The sequence below is a fragment of the Eucalyptus grandis genome, chromosome 1, assembly GCF_016545825.1.
Source record: "Eucalyptus grandis isolate ANBG69807.140 chromosome 1, ASM1654582v1, whole genome shotgun sequence".
Lineage (NCBI taxonomy): Eukaryota > Viridiplantae > Streptophyta > Magnoliopsida > Myrtales > Myrtaceae > Eucalyptus > Eucalyptus grandis.
Genome location: NC_052612.1, coordinates 4535444 through 4554202, shown reverse-complemented (window position 1 = coordinate 4554202; position 18759 = coordinate 4535444). Strand labels below are relative to the sequence as shown.

Sequence of the window (18759 nt, the reverse complement as noted above, 5' to 3'; positions counted from 1 at the left end):
TTTCCTCGGGGTCTGAAATGGTTATTCAATAACCAATGAGACCACGTCTCAGCGAATCCTACCCCTAAGACTCGATTAGTAAACTAATACACCATACGGTTGCCTAAGCACAACACGAGTCAGAGGACTTACCTTAGCCTTAGTTCCAACCTGCAATTCAAGGTTAAACATAGATATTCAAACAATTCACGACATCCGATCAAGCACTGGTCAATCGACTAAGTCGATTACATGTCAGCCAGACCCTTTCTAGGTCATTCCCACTCATACCATGATTTCCCAGTGGTGTACTCATTCACCAAATCACATGTGTTTCTCGGGCGTCATTTTCGCCAATGACATACCGATCACCGACACCGTGCGTTCTTTAAGGCACCGTTTTCACCAATGATAACCTTGATCACCGAACCACGTGTCCTTTCAAGGGCGCCCGTTTCGCCAAGGTGACATCGGCTATAGACAACATCGTGCGTTTTTAAGCGCCCGTTTTCACCAAAGTGATATTCCCATAACCACCGAACCACCACGTTTGTCATAAGTCATTTACGTGCGTTCTTTAAAGCGCCGTTTTCGCCGGTGATACTTCCAATCACCGAACCACGTATGTCCAATAACATCGTACCCGATTGGTCTCAGCCAATAACATTCTCAGTTAGCTCTCACCGTTCTCCCTACTATATAGCCCATCAACGTACTGGCGCTATATACTCATGCTCGGCCATCCATCAATCAAATACTCAATAACAAACAATTTAGGACAATTCCTAAAATTCCGCAATAAATTCAATTCCACACAACGTAGAGCTCAAATAAATAAATGGGTTGCACCACGACAATCAGCACGAAATTCCGGTCACCGGCCATCCCGGTTGAATTTCCGGAAAAATAATTAATTAAATAAATAAATTTCGAAAATAAATAAATAAACATTGAAAATCAATTTAGGCCCATATTGCCTTATTGGAGCCGAAACGGGTCGGGAAAAATCCCGAGATACATTCAATAAATAACCAAACATTTCTACTTGCTAATAGCTAGGTCTAACCACCTAACATGCATCCTCAAGTCACTAATTTAATTGTTCTAACCTAATCTAACCACCTAAGTGCATGTAATTAAATCTAACCAACCCTAAGGCATAATTAGCAAACTAATAAAGCATTAGTGAGTAAAACTCACTTGATCAAAAGCGGGAATCGAATCACCGCAACGGCGACGCGACGGCGGCCGAATTCCAAACTTTCGGCGGCGTTGGCGGACACTCAGGCCGAGCTCAAAAGCCTCACAAGCCTGCAGAAATTTCTGGGCTTAGGCCTGCTGGAATCCTTGGACTGAGCCTGAACTTGGGCTTGAAACAAAGCTGAATTGGGCCTGCCTTTCAAACAACTTGGGCTGAAGCTTGGGTCAAAATTTGCTGGGCTTCAATTCTAATTGATGATGGGCTGAGCTGGCTGCTGATTTGTAAGGGCTGCATGAGCAAGATGCTGGCCCGAATTCCAGCAACTGCTGGGCTGAACAAGACAGATTCGTGGCTGTGGTTGCTGAAGCCCACGACTTCAATTGGGCTGATTCGTGAAGAGCAACGGCGAAGCTAGAGGTGGCCACGCAACTGGAGCTGATTCGTGCATGAGGAGGTGGGACGCTGGTGGCCAACAAACCCAGCAGAGAAATCACCGTGTGGACTGGGTGCGTGGAGATGGAGCTTCGGTAGATCGTGGCCTCGCTTCGGTGGGGTTTTCACTGGACGCACGAAGAACTGCTTGGGGATTTCCGTGAGTGGAGGCCTCACGGTCAACACCAGCTTCGTTGGTCGAGTGAACTGAACGTAATAGTTCAGTGGGTGGAACTGCCGCGTGGAGACAAGCTGTTTCGTTCGGTGGGGTTTGATCTTCACGGACGTGTGGTGACTGGGCGATCAGCAATTGGGTTGCTCGGTCTTCATGGACTCCACGAGATGCACGGGCTGAAGACGTTGGACTCGTGGCGGCATGAAAGAAGCTCGGTGGAGTCTTCGGTCAGCAAGGCTTCACGAAAATTGAAGCCGCGTGGAGCTCGGGTCTTTGTGGGCAGAAGGCGCAAGAAGATAGTGGAGAAACAGGCGGTCTTGACTTCGTGCGGTGAGGATCTTCAGTCAACGACGGGGCTTCTTCTGGTTTCGTTGTTGACCGAGCGTGAGCTGGCTGAAGACACGAAGCGGTGGAGAATTCGGCGTATGCTGAGCTTCTCGGGCAGTTTGGTGGACGCTCGGCAGAAGACACGGATGGAGGCAGTTCGCTGGCAGCAGGGAGTCAACCAAGGAGCTTCGGTGGACGCTGGGTTGCAATCGTTTACGGGGCAGAGAAGTGGAGTAGCTGGGTTCTTTTTTTTTTCTTTTTCTCTGCTGGTGCTGGTGTCGCACGAAGGAATCGGGAGAGAGAGGATTGTGGGGTTAAGTCTTCGGTGGAATTGCAGGGAAGTTGGACGTTCAATGAACTTGGAGCTTCGCTGGTTCTGCCTCCCTTTTGCTGGTCACGCACGGTCTTGAGGATAAGAGAGAGTGGACCAAGCGAGCGATATTTTCCGTCTTGCTCTCTAAGATTTATCCTAGCCAAAGATAACCCATGGCCTCCAATGAAGTCACCAAGACATTCTCCATGACCGATTCCACCATTCAAATTAGGCATGGGGGGTTACATGAATTTCTCGAGTGTCTGCTTCAAGTCTTCTTATTCTCTCTTGATTCATTTTAAATTGGCCACCATAATTTCAATCGACGTATCAATGCTTCATTTGCTATTTTTCCTCATCCAATAACCCATCTTGCATCTCAATTTTGCGTCGAAAACCATCTCCGGCATTTTCGCACTAAAACAACCTGCTGACGACTTTTTCCCAAAAAGTGTCGGGTGTCGAAAATCTTCGAGGCGAGTCGATACTCCTAGAATTTATTGTGACATGGCCAAAACTTCAATTTCGAAATCGGACTCGAATTGGCGGTTAATTTTTCATTCGGCGCGTTTTAGCGTGACCTAGACTATCGGGTAGTTTTGAACTTTTTAAGGCAAATGACCCGTGGTCGATTTTCTTCGAGCCACTATAAACCCACTCGACTCAATGGCGACTCTTGATTGTCGTGAAAATCTCGAGGATTGATTACGGACACGAGTGGTATGCAAAATAATAAGAAATCGGTCTAGTGCCGGTCAACGAGAATTTTCTAATTTAGTGGTGTCACCCACGATTAGCCACACATCTCGGTCGAACCGACCTATCTACGATCTCTAATCGATTTTATCTTGCGCCGCAATGGCCTCTAAAGATAGACACGGTCAAGAAGCCGATTGCGATCGAGTTCTCAAGTCTATTGCCTTAAAATTCCTTAATAATTTAAAAGCTAGTCTAGTTATCTCGAGAGTGATCAGCTCGAGAATAACCCTATAGACGCGTCAATGAAATGCCCGATTAATTCGGTAGAAGACGGGGTTGAAAATTTGGGATGTCACAAAAAGTCAATTCCTTTAGTGAATAAACACAAACAAATTATCTTATATATTAGATATCAAAAGAAAAGCATCTCATTTATGGACAATGTTTATTGCTTTGCACTAGGTTAATGCTTTATTGTCAAATAAGTCCTTTATCAATTCTACTACACATCCATCTGTTCCATGAATAAAAGCAAGCAAGATATCTCATGCATTAAATGGCAAACTCATGCATGGATGATGCTTATTACTTTGTGTGAGATTGATGTTTTATCATCAAATCGATTCATTCTAAGTTACTTGCACATTTATCCATTCTGCGAATGAATGTAAGTAAGGTATCTCGTGCATTAAATAGCGGAAGAAAAGTATCTCATGCATGAATGAAACTTTAATATCTATAATAGGTGATACCACATCTAACACAACACTTGATACTATTGATGAATAAGAATATATCTAACAAGTCTTGTGAGTGTGCTTGTATATGATAAGTAGGTTATCTTCCTTATTAAGAAAATAAAATTCTCTCAAACCAACTTAAAGTTGAGAACCGACGGGTCAAACTTATAATAGTTGTCTCTTCTCATCCTTGTGAGTATCAAAAACTTGACGAATAAGATACTTCAAATTTATTGCTATTTATAGGTTACTCTCTTCGACATATCCAATAACTTTGCATCAATCCAAGATAGATAAACCTAGTTAAAGAACTCAATAATTCTCTAAAATACCATATAAACTTTAAAATCAAGAATACACATTTTGTGATAGTTCCTTGCTTGTTTGTCCGAAGAAGATATCAATTAAAAGATCCAAAGTGGTATAAAAAAAATTGATTCATTTAGTGAATAAACACAAGCAAAGTATCTTATACATTAAATGTCAAAAGGAAAGTATCTCATTTATGGATGATGCTTATTGCTTTACACTAGGTTAAGGCTTTTTCGTTGAATAAGTCCTTAAACAATTCTACTACACATCATCCATTCAATGAATAAATGCAAGCACGGTATCTCATACATTAAATGGCAGACTCATGCATGGATGATGCTTATTGCTTTGTGTGGAATACATAAAATAGAAGTTGTTATTTTTTATTTTAAATTTCCTTTTTCAATTAGAATTCAAATATTATCTTTATTTTATTAATTTAAGACGTTCTTTATTTTAGAAAAATAATTTTTATATTATAGATATTAGAAATCATGTCTACTTTCATCCCATATCTCATGGGATATTTTTATACGGACTATATCCCTTTTATATCTGACTTCATCTTGTCTCAGGTAGAAACTAAACACAGGATAGGATAAATTGATCATTTTCCTAAATTTTATCTTGACTACCAAACATAGCCTAAATGGTTAGAGAAATCAGCTCATAATTGCTTCTTGACTTTTCAAAAGTAGGACCTAACTTCCTCGATGCACCACCTCAACTACAAAAAGCATCAGGTGATAAGTATAATGTGTCCCTCATCGCGGACATGGCATGCATTTCTCAACTCGATTATGCCATCGAGTGAGGGGTGTGTAACTGAATCGGTTCTACCCAAGAACTAGACTGCCCCAAAAAATAGGTCCTATAATCGATTCGAAATAGGCTCCAAATTTTTCGAACCAGTTTAAACTAGTACAAGTATAGCTCTTGAGTCAATACCCACCTAGTATCTGGGACAAACTACCTTGTTATGGAACTTGTTTTATAAGTGAAAAAGTCAACACTCATTCGTTGTTTGTCCTTCCTCAAAACTCCTCACGTGTCTTTCCTTTTCACCTAGATTTTTTTGGATGAATGGGGAATGGAGTTTTATAATTTATATTTTATGTTATGTGCTTGATTTTTTTATTATTTATAATTGTAGGTGACTTCACCTGTTCATCTTATGGGTTTGTTGTTTTTGGCGAATAGGCATTTCTATCGTTCATCTTTTACTCTAAATCATTTTGTTACTCATAAACTCATATGATTTTGCTATAAATAAATGAACAAAAACTAGGAACCAAAAATAATAATAATAATGATGATAATAATAAGGTTCTCATGTAGACCTTGGAACTTGATCGTAAAAATAGGATAGGTTTCAAAACTAGCTCTAGGTAAATAGGATAAGTTCCAAGTTCTAGAGCCAAATTCCAACTGTAGAATCTACTCACCCTAGAACCAAATGGAGAGTCGATGACGTCCTGTGTGATGCTCACCTGGATTGTCAACTGTCATTGCGTGAGGAATACTTCCAATATCATGTTGTCTGGAAACCATCTTAGTAATTGTTTCGCATGAATTGGGCTCAGTGACGAAATATGTTTCTGAAGGCTTTATTTGATTTGGGCTTAAGGCCCGTCCGCCCAAGTTGGGCCCAGAAAGCCCGGCCCACGGGAATAGGGCCCGTGGAAAGAAGGGGGTATAAAAGGGAGGAGAGAGAGAGAAAAGGGACCGTTTAATCAAAAAGAAACGACGTACGCTTCTCTCCCTCCCGCTCTCGTTGTTTTCCTCCAAAGGCAAACAGTGACTCCGAAAGGCGTTTTTGCTTCACCGGATCAACGGGACTAAGATTTCTCTTCCTCCATTGGCGTCGGTGTTTAATCGTGGCTAAAAGGTACGCTCGAATCCGTGGTGTGCTTTAGGATCGGTGATGCGTGTTCGTTTTCCCGGGCTTGTCTTCCGCTTGAGTTTAGGGGTTCGATTTAGTGTCGAATCCGGTTTTCGGGATCGGTCATTCCCAACATTGGTATCGAGCCCTAGTTCACGTTTTCCGATCAATTTAATGTTTTTTGTTTGAGTTTTCGCGAAGAAACTCTCGGCCGTACGGATCGGGACAAAAATCCCGACACCCGAGCGTTCTTCGGCCTTTTTACTGAGTTTTCGTATGTCGAAACTGTTTTGTGATTGCGTAGGAAGAAGCGCAACGTCGAGACAAGTCCGGCGATGTGTCGACCGCCGCGGGCGCCGCGCACGCGCCCACACGCGCGGCCGGAAGGCGCTGCGCGTGGGCGCGACGCGCCCGGCGCCGGCATTGGCCAGCGCGTACGCGCCGGCGGGCGGACCGGGCACGCGCCGGTCCGCGGACCCGACACGTGCGGCGTCACGTGATGGCGTCACCGTGGCGTCATCCAACGTCGGTAACCGTTCGGATGACGTCACCGATGACGTCATCGGCGTCTTTCGCCGACGGTCACCGGCGGCGACCCAACCCACCGGAGACCAAGGCACGTGGCACGTGCGGATGACGTCTGCGTGACGTCATCCCCGCACGCGCAAGGCACGTGCATCGGTCCGCGCGAGCGGTCCGACCGGCCCGACCGGTCCGATGACCGACGACCGTTGACCCTCTGACCGTTGACCACATTGACCGTTGACCGTTGACAAAAAAAAAAAAAGGAATGTGTTTCTTTTTTCAATTAAGTCTATATGGATTATAATGTGATCCCTTATTTGTTCTGCATTTGTTGCAGGAACAATGCCTCCCCTGAGGTTGCGCACACCTATTCGCGCAGTTACCGATGAACAAAAGGATAGGCTGTCTAAGTTGATAGCTAAGCTGACTAATCATCGATGGGAGAGAGGTGACTTAATTGATCATGTCTTTGAAGTCAACGGGAAAATTCAACAGGTCATATGGAATGGCCGTCCTATGTCACGATCGAGAGATGGTGCGATTTTTCATAAACACTCTTCCACCCGAATGGCAAGATGTGTTGAATCGCATATGGGATGTCAACGGAGCTGCTTCCTATAAGAAAATTGTGATGGATTTTGTAAATGAATATTATTGTATTGTTTCAAGGGAAAAGATCAAGAAATTGAACAAAGAGGATCTTTCGGTTCGTGTCTTGACTCGGTGTTAGTTGTATTGGCTGATATGTGTTAAGTGTGATTTGTGGACATATTATGTAATGATTACTACCTAATTGTGTTAATTGAAAGCATTATTGTTTTTATTGGATGTTCTATTATATATTGCTTTTGTTATTGCTGGTTGTCAGGTAATTAGTGTGGGTAGTTTTAGAAGTTTTTGTAGCTTCATAGAATTGATTTTGCATAAGACAATTATATTGATGATAGTTTAAAGTTAGGATTTTGGAGGATGATTGGAAACATAGTGACATTTTGATTCTGAAACCTTACTTGAAATTATTCATTAATATGATGGGTTTATGTAAATAGGGATGCATAAATGATAGACATTAATAATTCGTGCATATTTGTCTCGATTTGTTGGATCAATGGCTTCAGCCACAAAGAGCATAGTTGCCGAGCTGAACAAAGGCGAAAAGCTTAATGGAGACAACTATGAAATTTGGCAAATGAAAATCTAGTATGTGCTGGAAGAGCAAGAAGCACTTGAGGCTCTTGTCATGACCATGGTAGAACCTGAAGAAGGAACCACTGCACAAAGCACAAAAGAGACAAAGAAGCTTTTTCTGCGTGGAAAGAATGAACTCTCTAGCTCGCATCACGTTGCTGAGTAGCATGGAAAATGACGTCATGCGAGAGTTTCGGCGTTTTGACAATGCCAAGGAAATGTGGGAGGCATTGGCAGCTAGATTTGGTCATACTTCGGTGACTAGCGAGGCAGCTCACTATCGGGTTTGACTCTTATAAGAAACCTCATGGTCGAGACCATGAAGCAACATCTTAGAAAGATGTCAAACATGATAACCGAGCTGAGAGATGCTGGCCATGTCCTCACGAGATGAGCAGCGAGGTGCAAGCGGTGATTCGTTCCTTGCCTCGAGTTGGGAGCACATGAAGGTGCACGACTCACAATGAAAACATCAAAACCTTTGAGGATGCAATGCGTCATCTTGAGCTGGAAGAGGACCTTTGTTGGCGCTAAAGCCGGAAGCTGAACTTTATCATGCTAGTTCTAGCTCAAATGAAGCTTCGAGCTCCAAGCGCAAGCGCCCTAACTGGTTTGATAAGGGAAAAGGCAAGGAAGAAGCAGGTCCTTCAGGGAAGAAACCAAAGTTTAACCAACATGAAAGAGGGAAGCGTCCCCGCATGAAAAAGCTTGCAAGGGTGAAATGCTACAACCTGTGACAAGAAGGGTCACTATGCTCACGCTTTGTCGTGAGCCAAAGAAGGTATGCACCCTTGTACTTTTCAGAACTTCACTTTTGTGTCGAGTTCGTATTCTTAACCGAGTCTAATCCTTTGTGGACTATGGATTCGGGAGCGACGGACCATGTAGCGAAGGATAGAGGATCCTTCGTGGAATTCCGACGAGTACCAAGCGGAACTAAGTGGATCTATGTGGGAAACAACTCCAGAGCTGAAGTGAAAGGAATTGGCACATGCCAACTGAATATGCGTGGTGGACGCACTTTGTTCCTTCATGATGTGCTGTATGCTCCGGAGATTCGTCGGAATTTAGTGTCTGTATTAGTGTTGGTTAAATTAGGTTTTAATATGAACTTACGTAATAGAGGTGTGAATTTGTTTTTGGATACAAATTACTATGGTTGTGGTTATTTTCTGGATGGTTTTATTGTACTAGATATTGATTATGTTAATACTAATGTTTGTTATTCCCTTCTCACGTCTCCTAATAAATATGATAATGATGTGAATGTGTGGCATGCTAGACTTGGTCACATTGGCCAACGACGTATGAATAGACTAGCCAAAGAGGGCTTGTTGGGCAATATTGAAAAAGTCGATTTGCCCATATGTAAGCATTGCCTAGAAGGAAAACGACAAGGAAACCATTTGGAAAAGGAAAAAGAGCTTAATTTCCTCTGCATTTAATCCATACCGATATCTCGTGGTCCAATGAATGTGAAAGGAAGGCATGGGGCTGTTTATTTCATCACTTTTATAGATGATTACACTCGATTTGGATATGTCTATTTAATTTCTCATAAATCTGAAGCAATAAGTTGTTTCAAAAAGTTTATGAACCTGGTAGAGAATCAATTAGACAAGAAAATAAAAGCATTGAGATCCGATCGAGGTCGAGAATATTTGTCTGATGAGTTCAGAAAATTGTGTGATGAAAAAGGAATAGAAAGACAGTTGTCTATTCCATATACTCCTCAACAAAATGGTGTTGCAGAGAGAAGAAACGAGAACCCTACTCGGAAATGGTTAGGTCCATGATGGCGCATGCTAACTTACCCATTACCTTTTGAGTGATGCTTTGTTAACTGCTGCCTATATACTTAACCGTGTGCCTTCCAAATCAGTTACTTCCACTCCATATGAGTTATGGACAGGTAGAAAACCGGACTTAAGTTTTCTTAAGCCATGGGGTTGTGCTGCCTACACACATGAGTCCTCTCACAAGTTTGGGAAATTGGGTCCCAGAGGAAAGAAGAGTATTTTCATAAGATACTCAGAACACTCAAAAAGGTATGTGTTCATAGGTGAGCAGGAAAGTGGGAGTATAACTGAGTTTGAATCACGAGATGTCACATTCTTAGAGGATGAATTTCCTAAGAAGGGCGAAATAGGGGAAGATTGTTCCCTATTTGAAACCTTGGATCAAGATAATGACCTTAGTGAACTTCGTCCAAGTGGGAGTAATATGAGAAGTGATGAATTAAATTCAACTCATTCTCAATTGCAACCACGTGATGAGACGACATCATCATTACCTAATCCAAGTGGGAGCATGATGGGGGGTGATGTGCAAAGTGTACAATCTCCCATACGGCGAACAAGTCGTCAAAGTATTCCCCGTCGACGTTTTGACATTGAAGGGGAAACTTTTATAGTTGCTCCACAAGATGAGGATGAGCCAAGAAATATAAATGAGGCTCTGAATTGCCCTAGTAAGGAAAAATAGATTAATGCAATGGAAAAGGAAATGGAGTCAATGAAATCGAACCAAGTCTGGGAACTAGTTGATCGCAAAAGGACGCGAGCTATTGGGAACAAATGGGTTCTCAAAATAAAGCGAAAGGCTGATGGCTCGATTGAAAGGCATAAGGCTCGCCTTGTGGCGAAGGGGTATAATCAACGGGAAGGAATTGATTATGAAGATACGTTTTCTCCTGTAGTGAGATTTACCTCAATTCGCATTATTCGGCAATAGTGGCTATTCTGGATCTTGAATTACATCAAATGAATGTAAAGACTGCTTTCCTCAATGGAGAATTAGAGGAAGAAATATACATGGAACAACCTGTTGGTTTCATAGTGAAAGGCCAAGAAGAAAAAGTATGTCGACTTTTGAGGTCGATATATGGTCTTAAGCAGATCATCAAGACAATGGTATATACGTTTTCATAATGCCATAATGGCATATGATTTTACAATGATTGATGAGGATCATTGTGTATATATCAAAAGATCCAAGGATCAATTTGTGATCATATCATTATATGTTGATGATATACTAATTGCCGGAAGCAATATGGAGTTTGTTAAGACCGTCAAGAGTTGGTTGTCTTCCAACTTTGAGATGAATGATATGGGTGAGGCTGCATACATTCTTGGAGTTAAGATTTCAAGAGATCGTTCGAAGAGATCGTTGTCTCTTTCGCAAGAAACTTATATAAACAAAGTTCTAGAACGGTTTCGTAAGCAAGATTGTAAACCCATCGACACTCCTATTGCAAAAGGTGAAGGATTGAGCCATAGATTGTGTCCAAGGACTCCACAAGAGAAGGAACAAATGAAACATGTTCCTTATGCAAGTGCTGTTGGGAGCTTGATGTACGCTATGATGTGTACAAGAACCGACATATGTTTTGCAGTTGGAATGGTGAGTAGATACCAATCCAATCCAGGTCCAAAGCACATTGGAAAGCTGTCAAAAGAATACCGAGGTATCCGAAGGGAACTGGCGATTACAAGTTGAATTACCAAGGAAAGGATCTGCGACTTGAAGGCTATTCAGATGCGATTGGGGAGGAGATTTAGATGAAAGGAAATCTACCTCGGGATTTGCTTTCTTGCGAGCAATGGCGCCATATCATGGAGTAGTAAGAAGCAAACCTACATAGCCTTATCCACGATGGAAGCTGAGTTCGTGGCATTATCAGCAGCAGTACAAGAAGCAGTTTGGCTTAAGAGATTCTTGGATCATTTAGGTGTTATTGAGAAAGCTGCAAATCCATTGTTGGTTAACTGTGATAGCCAAGCAGTTATAGCGTACACCAAAGATCCAAAGTATCATGGCAAGACCAAACATATAGATACCAAGTATAACTTTGTAAAAGATATGGTTGCACGAAAGGATGTGAACTTACAGTACATATCTACGCATAGAATAGTAGCAGATCCTATGACAAAGCCAATACCTAGAGATGTGTTTTGTGGTTATGTAAAATCTCTAGGATTGCGTAGAGTCTGATGTACTGAATTGTAATTTCCCTGAGTTGTTCACATTTATGAAATTTTGTTTTTCATTGATTAATGCCTATGAATCTTTGTATGATCTTTATGCATCTTAATACTTAGTGTATTATTTTAAGTTGAGAAGTATGTCGGACAGATAAAAGATTAGCCCACTCACACGGGTAATCGCCTCATTTCTTGTGTGATAAATAGAGATGAGACTGATTTTAAGCTTATTATCTAGGTGATAATCGAGAGCTCAAGCTTAAAATACGTATGTCGCCTTAACTAAGTGTTAAGATGAGGGCATAATACTTACGATGTCCGAAAGTAAAATACCCAACATATTTTACTTTATCTGTCTAAGATGCCAGATGTGAGTCCTGATGAATTTTGTAAAAGAGTAGGTACATGAACTCAAGTTAAACATTGGGTATGTCTGAACTATCATCTGTACGGTATTGAAAGGTGTAGACATACGCTCCATGGGAAAGGAGTAAATGCCGTAATACGTATTTCATACTACGTATGCATGAGACGACCAATAAGAGTGGCAAAAAGTTTGATCTCAACTTTTATGATGTGTGAGACTCTTGAGGAAAAGAGTTCCTCAATTTTTAGTCCCCTACGGACTCTTACTTATTCTCAAGATTTTTATTTAGTGTTTGCTATCTTAGGATGTTGCCAATGGTCATGAGATGATTCGATCTAATGGGGCATTTCTAGAAAAGCAAGCTGGACTGAAATTGAGAGTTTGAAGGAAAGAGGAAGATCGATTTTGGAGAATCACATTGTAGTTTTTGTATTCACTGGTCGACCAATTATGATTGTTTTTGTGATAATTATAATTGTGAATACAATATATATCATTGTTTAAAAGAGATCAAGAGAGATATAAATGTGATCGATCGATCTAAGGTACTGCATACTAAATCTACTCAAAGTGTGACGCCCAATTATGAGCTGCTACATATTCCTAACAGATGTATAGCAACGAGCTCTCAAAGTATGCTGGTCGCACGGATTATTCACCGGTATGAAAGTTGAAGAGAGGTAAAGAGAATCCTGTTCGGCCCACCATGTGCGAGTGGGAGATGAAGGCTTTATTTGATTTGGGCTTAAGGCCCGTCCGCCCAAGTTGGGCCCAGAAAGCCCGGCCCACGGGAATAGGGCCCGTGGAAAGAAGGGGGTATAAAAGGGAGGAGAGAGAGAGAGAAAAGGGACCGTTTAATCAAAAAGAAACGACGTACGCTTCTCTCCCTCCCGCTCTCTGTTGTTTTCCTCCAAAGGCAAACAGTGACTCCCGAAGGCGTTTTTGCTTCACCGGATCAACAGGACTAAGCTTTCTCTTCCTCCATTGGCGTCGGTGTTTAATCTGTGGCTAAAAGGTACGCTCGAATCCGTGGTGTGCTTTAGGATCGGTGATGCGTGTTCGTTTTCCCCGGCTTGTCTTCCGCTTGAGTTTAGGGGTTCGATTTAGTGTCGAATCCGGTTTTTCGGGGATCAGTCATTCCCAACAGTTTCAATGAAAGTCATTCTTCAGTTTTATAGGTTCTGCGATGACTTCATATAGAAATGATATAGGTAGACAAGAAAATTGATATCTTTACTTTGAACAAAATTGTACATACACAAACCGTTTTGGATATAATCGACAACAAAGTTTGAAAAATACAGCCACTTCAATGGAACCGAATGTAAGTGAACTATGTCGGAATTCAATCAATGACAAAGCTCAAGAATGCAAATATGCAATGCCAAAATTTAATCGTCGATGCTATAACTAAGATAAAGAAACATGCCGAAATTTATAGACGACGTGGATTTGGAAACTATAACTAAGAATCATATTGGAATTCAATATACAACTCGAGTCTAGAAACTAGAAATTAAAGTGCAAGAAAGTTAAGATAACCGAAAGATATTAGATTTGGTTGTTTGTGCGTGAGGGCTCTCCAGTAGGCGAATGCTGGTGTTTAAAGTGATTGTGCTATAACTATCTCTGAGCAGTTCTCTTGCGATCATAGCCAAGTTCCCTCATCTCTGGAAATCTCGTGCTCATGTTTTCAAGATGTCATGATCTTGTCTTAAAGTAGTTACTCCCTTAAAATTGTGTTTTGGTTACTCCACGACTTCATTGATTCTGTTGCATTGCTCACTAGTGATTTAAAATTTGAAAACTTATAACTGCATCCTGACGTCTTCTTGCATCCAACTTTTCTTCCTAATCGATAATCAGTCGCCGCTTCTAATTGATATCCTTGTTGACTATCGCTAGCTATAGGTCGTCGTGTATCAACCACTGATCAATGGTCATTGAAGTACATCAATATCAGTAGTAATCCTTATGATCATCAACAATGGATCACGTGCTTAATAACCTGCACTCTAGTGGTCTATACATCTCGACGACCTGGTCAATTTCTGGTGCAGACAGAAATCAAGAGTAGGGCCGGATTTATCAGTTCCACTACCGACTATGTAGCTTGATAAGTAACTTATATAGGTTCACTGTCCAACGACAGACGAAGCGGGGGAAGATGAAAAACCAACGTATAAAGGGGAAGCTTTGATTTCATAATCTATTACAGGCTTAATAAAAGACCCCATCTCATCTTAAACCTACGAAACTTTTCTCCGATATTTGTTGTTATTTAATAGAAAATGACTCAAATGGGTTGAGCCTAGTTATTATCAGGTGAGTCATGTTTAAATATTCAATAATGATGCATCACATCATCTACAACTCGATTTGATAAACTAGTTTCACGTACATAGTTTTATGTTCAACCTGATAGTGCATGTGTTACTTTTCTCTATGAATTAATGCATCAGATACTTGTCTTCGCTCATGGAATGAATCAATTCTTTTAGCTTCTTGAATTTTTTTTAATAGTAATTGTCTTATAACAAACAAGCAAGGCACCATCTCAGTAAGTATAAATGCATTCCCTAGAGGAGTGATAAGATTCAAACTAAGCAAAACATGACTTTTATCTCCATTTCGGAGCTGTGGAACAAATGGAACATCCGATCTTTTGTCATACTAAGCTTCCTGCTTCAAGTCTTTCTCGTTCTATTTGCGGCCCTTAGAAAAAAAATAGTGAACGGCCGCATTGTTTTCCTTTTGTGGTTAGCCTATTTGATGGTTGACTGGGTAGCTGCATTTGGGATTGGGTTCATCTCTCACAATCAAGGAAGCTTGTCCACTTCTGCAATTGAAATAGATGGAGCACTTCAAGCATTTTGGGCCTCGTTTCTCTTGTTACACCTTGGTGGTCCAGATACCATCACTGCCTTCTCTCTAGAGGACAGTTCTCTTTGGCGACGACACCTGCTCAGTTTCATTTTCCAAGTTGGTGCCACTATCTATGTGTACGTGCATATATTTCCTAGCAACCACTTGTTGGCGATCCCAACAATGCTGGTGTTTCTTGCCGGGATCACAAAAAATGCAGAGAGGTTACGAGCACTTAATCTCTCTAGCTTCGAGGCTTAGGAAATCAATGCTCTTGAGCCTTCAGTAAAAAAAAAAAATTGCGTTCTTAACCGATGAGTCTCTTCATGACGATGAAGGTGACCAATTGATTAAAGAACTCAATGTTCAACGGGGAGCTAGATATTCCGATGAAGAAGTGAAGCTTCCTGAGAGCACTGTGGTGAAGCATGCTCACTACTTTTTTCAAATTTTTAGGGTCTTCATTGGAAATCTCATCTTCATATATGAGGATCGCGAAATGAGCCGTAAATATTTCGGCAATGTTTCTGCAATAGATGCATTGAGGGTGATCTCGGTTGAACTCAACTTCATTTATGAAGTGCTCTACACAAAAGCGTTGGCAATATATTCCTTGTGGGGCTACATTTTCCGCTTCATAGCCTTCACTAGCATTGTGTTGGCTTTTGTTGTGTTCAATCGCTTGAAGAAGCATGGGCTCTCCAAACTCGATGTGGAAATTACTTATTCCCTTCTTTTTGGAGGGATTGCTCTTGAAGTGATAGCTCTATTCATGCTTGTTTTCTCCGATTGGACTGTTGCTGGAATCAAGCGGTACAACACAGGATCATCTAAACTAGATTCATTTCTCCATAAGTTGGTATCTGCCACAGATGACCTAAGGAAGCCTCGCTTCATCATGGGTGGAGTAGAGCGTAACATCAATGCTGCTTACATGGTCTTAGACACACCATTTATATTTCGAAGGTGGTCGGAATCCATCTCTGCTTGCAACCTTTGCTCTGAGACCTTGAAGGAGAGTCCGAGAAAGATGTATAAGTATCATCGTTGCTCTAGCAATTTTCGACTCTGTGAAAAGATCATCTCTTGTCTCCATCAAGCTAGTAAGCAAATTGTTGGAGGCTATGGTCTGAGGAAAAATCTAATGATTACAAATACGAAGTACGTGTCCAACAATCCATTTATTAAGAAGTTATGGATCTATATTTTCAAGGAGGTGAAACGCAAATCCACTAATGCAAATAATCTGAGAGAGGTGAGGAAGATATTTGAGGCTCGAGGTGATTTGTTTCTCTATAGTAGCCCGGTGGGGATAGAGTGCCACCATCTTTTGCCATATGTCGCCCAGGCTAATTATGACACTTCTATAATAATGTGGCATCTTGCTACTGAAATGTTGTACAACAAAGATTCCATAGCTGAAAACGATGAAAGGGAATTCAGTAAGATCATCTCCGACTATATGATGTATCTTTTCTTTAATCAGCCTAAGGTGGTGTCCAATGTGGGGGGCATTGCCCAAATTACATCAGCGGAATTATTGAACCAGCTACGGCCCCATGCCAATGGCGCGACCAGGGATGTGGAGGGGCTATGTAGGAGATTGTCAAGAAACTTCGAAGCGGGAAATTTGGCCCAAGAGATGGAAAGGCTTGGGGATATGAAGTGGAAGGTGATAAGCGGAGTGTGGGTTGAGATGTTATCATATGCAGCAAGTCATATAAAGGGAGAGGCACATGCACAGATGCTAAGCAAAGGTGGGGAGCTTCTAACCTTTGTTTGGCTATTGATGGCTCATTTTGGCTGTCTATATATACCTGAATGGGGCATGCATTATGAACGCCTGGGGGAATGGACCAATTGGTCTCGCTTCTGAATCGCAAGCCTAAACAACTAACGGAATTGCTATTCAGTACGACACTATCGGTTCAATTATTTAATATTTCGCGTGTGTTTATGTATAATATGATGTAAATAATCATTGTACTCTGTGATGGAAGCTATAGTTCAATAGCTATAGAATAATTATTACAAGATTTAGTATTATGTTTAATTTCATATCTATGATTTATGCTTCCTGTAATCCCTATGCTAATATATTAATAAATGGCTGCGAGAATGCCATGAATATTGCTCAACGGGGGAAGATTGCATCGAGATATCGAAGCGAAGCAGAGAAGCGGTGTCGGGTCAGAATAGGATAGAATAAATGATCATAATAGATATGACAAAGGCAATTAAGAGGAAGATGATAGAATAGGGGAAACACAGCTCCTCTAATTTGATTTTAACTGGTGTAATTTCAATCATTACTAATATCTATCGGTTGTTACCAAAAACCCTAGCTTCACTCTCATTTCCTTTCTAAGTATCTGGTTTTTATCAACGACTAGATTCATTGATTTTTATTATACAACCAGTTAGTAATTCCTCTTAAGGGTGCAATGTTAAAGCTTCCTTTATCAGGGACTTACCCGATTATATTCTCATGACCCTCAACAAAGTCTCTCAATTCACCATGATAAAGCTAAGGTTACCAGAAAAAAAAACTAATTTACCACAGAGTTACATAATTGATGTTGAAAATATTACAAATTAAAGTCGAAATCGAGATAACATTCATGCTTGTCCTTGCCACGTTGCGCTTGTTTTCACACTTATGAGGATGAAAATTTGCAATTCACCTTGATTATATTCTTATAATCCGCAAGGTGGTGCAATTCATGTATCAGCTACTGCGATATAAACATTTCCTTACGTGAAAGAGGCTTGCTGTTATCCAGTCTCTAGCATCTTATATCAAATTAGCTATCCTTCGACAACAATCTGGCAATGCCAATAATGTAATCATTTGAAGGGTCCTCCACGGGCGAGATGGGTAAATCTTTGGCAGGTAGAGTTTCGAAGGGTTTCAACTAGAAATATGTAAACGGGGGTAGAATTTGCTTCTCTTGCCGTCGGCAAGATGGATAACGATACTAATGATCATTTTCTAATTGTTGTAAGGTAGTGCTGACATTTAGATTTTTATGATATAAAGGTCATATTATTTTAAGAAATAGGAATCTATTTTCTTTTAATATACTTTTTTAGAGGAGCTGAGTGATGGCCCACAAGGGGCCCACCCTTAAAATATAATGGCCCCATAGATCCCATTCCCAGAAGTGGGGATCGAACGCCCCACTTTCCCGATCCCGTAAGGAAACTGTGGCCACTAGGCTTAATTCTTTTTGGGAGGAAAACCCCATTAGACTTTAAATTTTATTACAAAACGGCACATAAGATGAATCACCAAATATTTATTTTTGTAGGCATTCAAGTGAACAATTTTTAAGTAAATTGATTGATCTAAAAAATATATATATGCCATTTAAATGATTATTGTACAAAAATTACAACACTTATGGTATCTTTTTCCAGCATATCTCTTCTTCTTTTTTTACAGTCATTCTATTTTTGGTAATTTCAGACATTACACAATTACTGTCTTATTTGCATGATTTACTTTTGGTGATTTTCAATAGATCACCAATTCTACATGGACTCTTAAATGATTTAGCATAGGTTTGTGACAAATTTAGCAAAATAATGATTTACTCCAAATAATGTGAGATATCAAGTTGCAATTTGTAGGATTTAGGAGAATCCATATAAAGAGTAAACATTATTTATTTTTTGGTTTGGTTTCTTTAAACAGAATTTTCATGCACGGAATCTAGGATCATGTTAAATAAAGAAAGGAAGGATGAGGTCAATTCTCCATACCTT

The 18759-nt window shown here is 40.7% G+C and overlaps 1 protein-coding gene across 1 annotated transcript; it reads left to right on the top strand.

The window, feature by feature from the left end:
* The first annotated feature begins 1954 nt into the window (after window positions 1-1954).
* Window positions 1955-16867, top strand: LOC104432076. Its single transcript, XM_039315972.1, has 2 exons — window positions 1955-2355; window positions 15448-16867. Exons 1-2 carry the CDS (start codon window positions 1955-1957, stop codon window positions 16865-16867), a joined length of 1821 nt encoding a protein of 606 aa, XP_039171906.1.
* The last annotated feature ends 1892 nt before the right edge of the window (window positions 16868-18759 follow it).